This window comes from Austrofundulus limnaeus, unplaced genomic scaffold (assembly GCF_001266775.1).
Source record: "Austrofundulus limnaeus strain Quisiro unplaced genomic scaffold, Austrofundulus_limnaeus-1.0 Scaffold34, whole genome shotgun sequence".
In the NCBI taxonomy this organism is placed as follows: Eukaryota; Metazoa; Chordata; class Actinopteri; order Cyprinodontiformes; family Rivulidae; genus Austrofundulus; species Austrofundulus limnaeus.
In genome coordinates this window covers 1,271,540-1,273,966 of record NW_013952436.1, presented here as the reverse complement: position 1 = coordinate 1,273,966, position 2,427 = coordinate 1,271,540, and the positions used below count along the sequence as shown (strand labels likewise).

Here is a 2,427-nt window from a genome sequence, read left to right as displayed (position 1 = left end):
CATTTATGGTTGGATTTCTTTGTATGTATGGATCACTTGGGTTGTTAACAACATCTGGTGAAAATTTCATGTCATTAGCACCTTTTCTGGACACATTTTTGCTTCACTTGACAAAATGTTTTTATTATGCAGACCGAGACAACACATGCTATTTGGCTGTCACCTTTTCCAACAAACACTGCATAATCAGAAGCGGACGTGGGAAACTCGTCTCTACATTGCCTGTCTAAAGGGTACTCCCTCTAGCACAGACACAGAAAGCTGCCTGTTTGTGCTATCTCTTTCCATGAGATCTTGAACTGTCTATATAAGATTTATTTTAATGTCTTAAGTTTTGCTGCACAGTTGAAAAAAATGGCCGTATTTTCTAATGGCCTCGGCCAGCTGCTCCCCAGCAGAGCGAAATGAAGTTCTGACCAATCACAATATAGTTGACCCATACACCAGCTAAMGTAAGTTCTGCCCAAACCTTGTGCGTTGAGTGGGTTCTCGGAGCTCATGCAAAACCAAAATGGCATAATTTTCATCACACAGATGATCAGCGAAAGCAGATTTTGAATCTCTTTCAGCAAGTCTTTAAAACCCCTAAATGTACAAAGGCGTTTTCTAAGAGTGCAGTCTAAAAGAAGCTGTATTCTTTTAAATAATTTGTGTTTTAAAGATGAACATGATTCTTTGAAAACGATCCTTTGCTTTTGATTTCTAATGCTAACAGGATTTTGATCCAAAACTCACGACAGGAAGAAATGCAAACCCTTAATAAAAACACAACAAGAATGTTTTATTCTTGCTATCATTACATTAAGTACAGTCTCAAGTGATTACAGAGGAGTTATTCCTGTATGAGGGCTGATTTTCAGGCCCAGATTTCACATGATTATCAGCCCTGAGCCACTTTGTCCTGTCACCTAGAGCCGATTTCATGCTAATCACTTCTTCACATCACTTTGGTTTAATGTCATTCACGTCCCCAACAAGCCCCCCTACCATCCAAATAATGTACCACCAGAGCAGCTGATGAAGGTTTAGTTTTAGAGGAGTTAAAGCTTTAGAAATATCTACGTCAAGGGACATTTTTAAAGGGAATACAGAAACGGATTTGTGAACATAAAATACCTGGTAAACACAGCTGATTAGCGCAGGTATTGATAGTTTAGGTCAGCAATGATATGTGTTAGAAGATATCAGCCAATACAAATTATACCATCAAGAGCAGCATAAACAGATTTGAAGACAACAAAGAGCCCAGTCAGGGGCGGATGACCCTTATGAACGTTCAAAATCAGTTTCAAAAAGCTTGAGGCATTGCATCTTGTGCTGTCGCATGATTGTATTTGTTTGCTTTTCATCATTCCTGATTAATCAAGCCAGACAACAACATATGCACTGTTTCTCTCTGCAACCAATCGATCTGTAACATTTTGAAGCAAATATGGAACATGAAGTCAGTTGTTGCATTGGTGGAAATAACCTGACAGTTTGACCTGAGGTTTATTTACAGTGACCTTGACTGTAATTATATGGTTTTGTGCTTTACTCCCAAAATAGTCCAAATTGAAAAGGCGGTTGTGCATCTCGATTACTTTGGATCTAAGTTCTTTGCTGGTGACCTGGTGGTTTTTGAAGAGCCATCAACCCTTTGCCTCATTTTGTGAAAAGGATATGACTGACCTGAACTTTCAGAGGCTCCTTTAACCAAAAAAAAAAACAAAAACAAAAACTAATAATCATACAGTCACACATTCTGTTCATTTCAAACATTATTATTTTTCTTTAGCCACTTCAGTAAAAAGCAGAACTGAATATTAGTTTCTGTTTACACATCATCAATTACTTTTTTTTTCATTTCAAACATTATAACTCCTGTTTAGAAAAACACCAGTAACACATTTGCTTAGTGTCCTCTGAAATGATAAGAAGTGGTTGAAAACAACATCTGKGCAAAAAAAATGATTTGGTTTAGTTGCAGTAAGCCAGATGAAAACCTGTTTTGTGTTTGTTAAATGTTTTTAGCATTTAGAGGTAATTACAGTCCATTATTATTTGGTTATTTACCATAAAATTATCCTCTATTATGACAGAAGGATCTGCTGCATTCTGTTCAACCCTCCTGCTGCCCTCAGGTTAAACTGACTGAAAATGGTTGGCCATTTTTTTTTGATGGCCTCCCTTCTCCCCCTATAGCCATCCTCTCCACACCATAGTGATTCTAAAGGAGAACCAGTTAAAGGTTCTGGGGTCTCATTTATAAAGGATTGCGTGGAAACCATACTAAAAGTGAACGTACGGCTAAAAGGCGGAAATGGCGTACGCCAAAAAATTCAGATTTATAAAACCGTTTCTGCGCACCTTGGGTCGGATTTATAAAACTGGCGTACGCACAATTTGAGCCCAGAAACTTGCGTACGCCACTTTTTACGCCAAGGT

General features: G+C 38.1%; 1 protein-coding gene across 2 annotated transcripts in view; it reads left to right on the top strand.

The window, feature by feature from the left end:
* The window catches only part of neurl1b (neuralized E3 ubiquitin protein ligase 1B), a 20,521-nt gene that overhangs the window by 3,246 nt on the left and 14,848 nt on the right, over positions 1 to 2,427 (top strand). Inside the window, exon 1 of one of the 2 annotated variants that reach the window (XM_014006080.1) lies at positions 101 to 233. The exons of the other annotated variant lie outside the window; for it this stretch is intronic. Within the exon in view, the coding sequence (XP_013861534.1) occupies positions 116 to 233 (118 nt within the window). The 5' untranslated portion in view covers positions 101 to 115. Of the gene's footprint in view, positions 1 to 100; positions 234 to 2,427 lie in introns of those variants that run through there. 2 annotated transcript variants of the gene reach the window in all.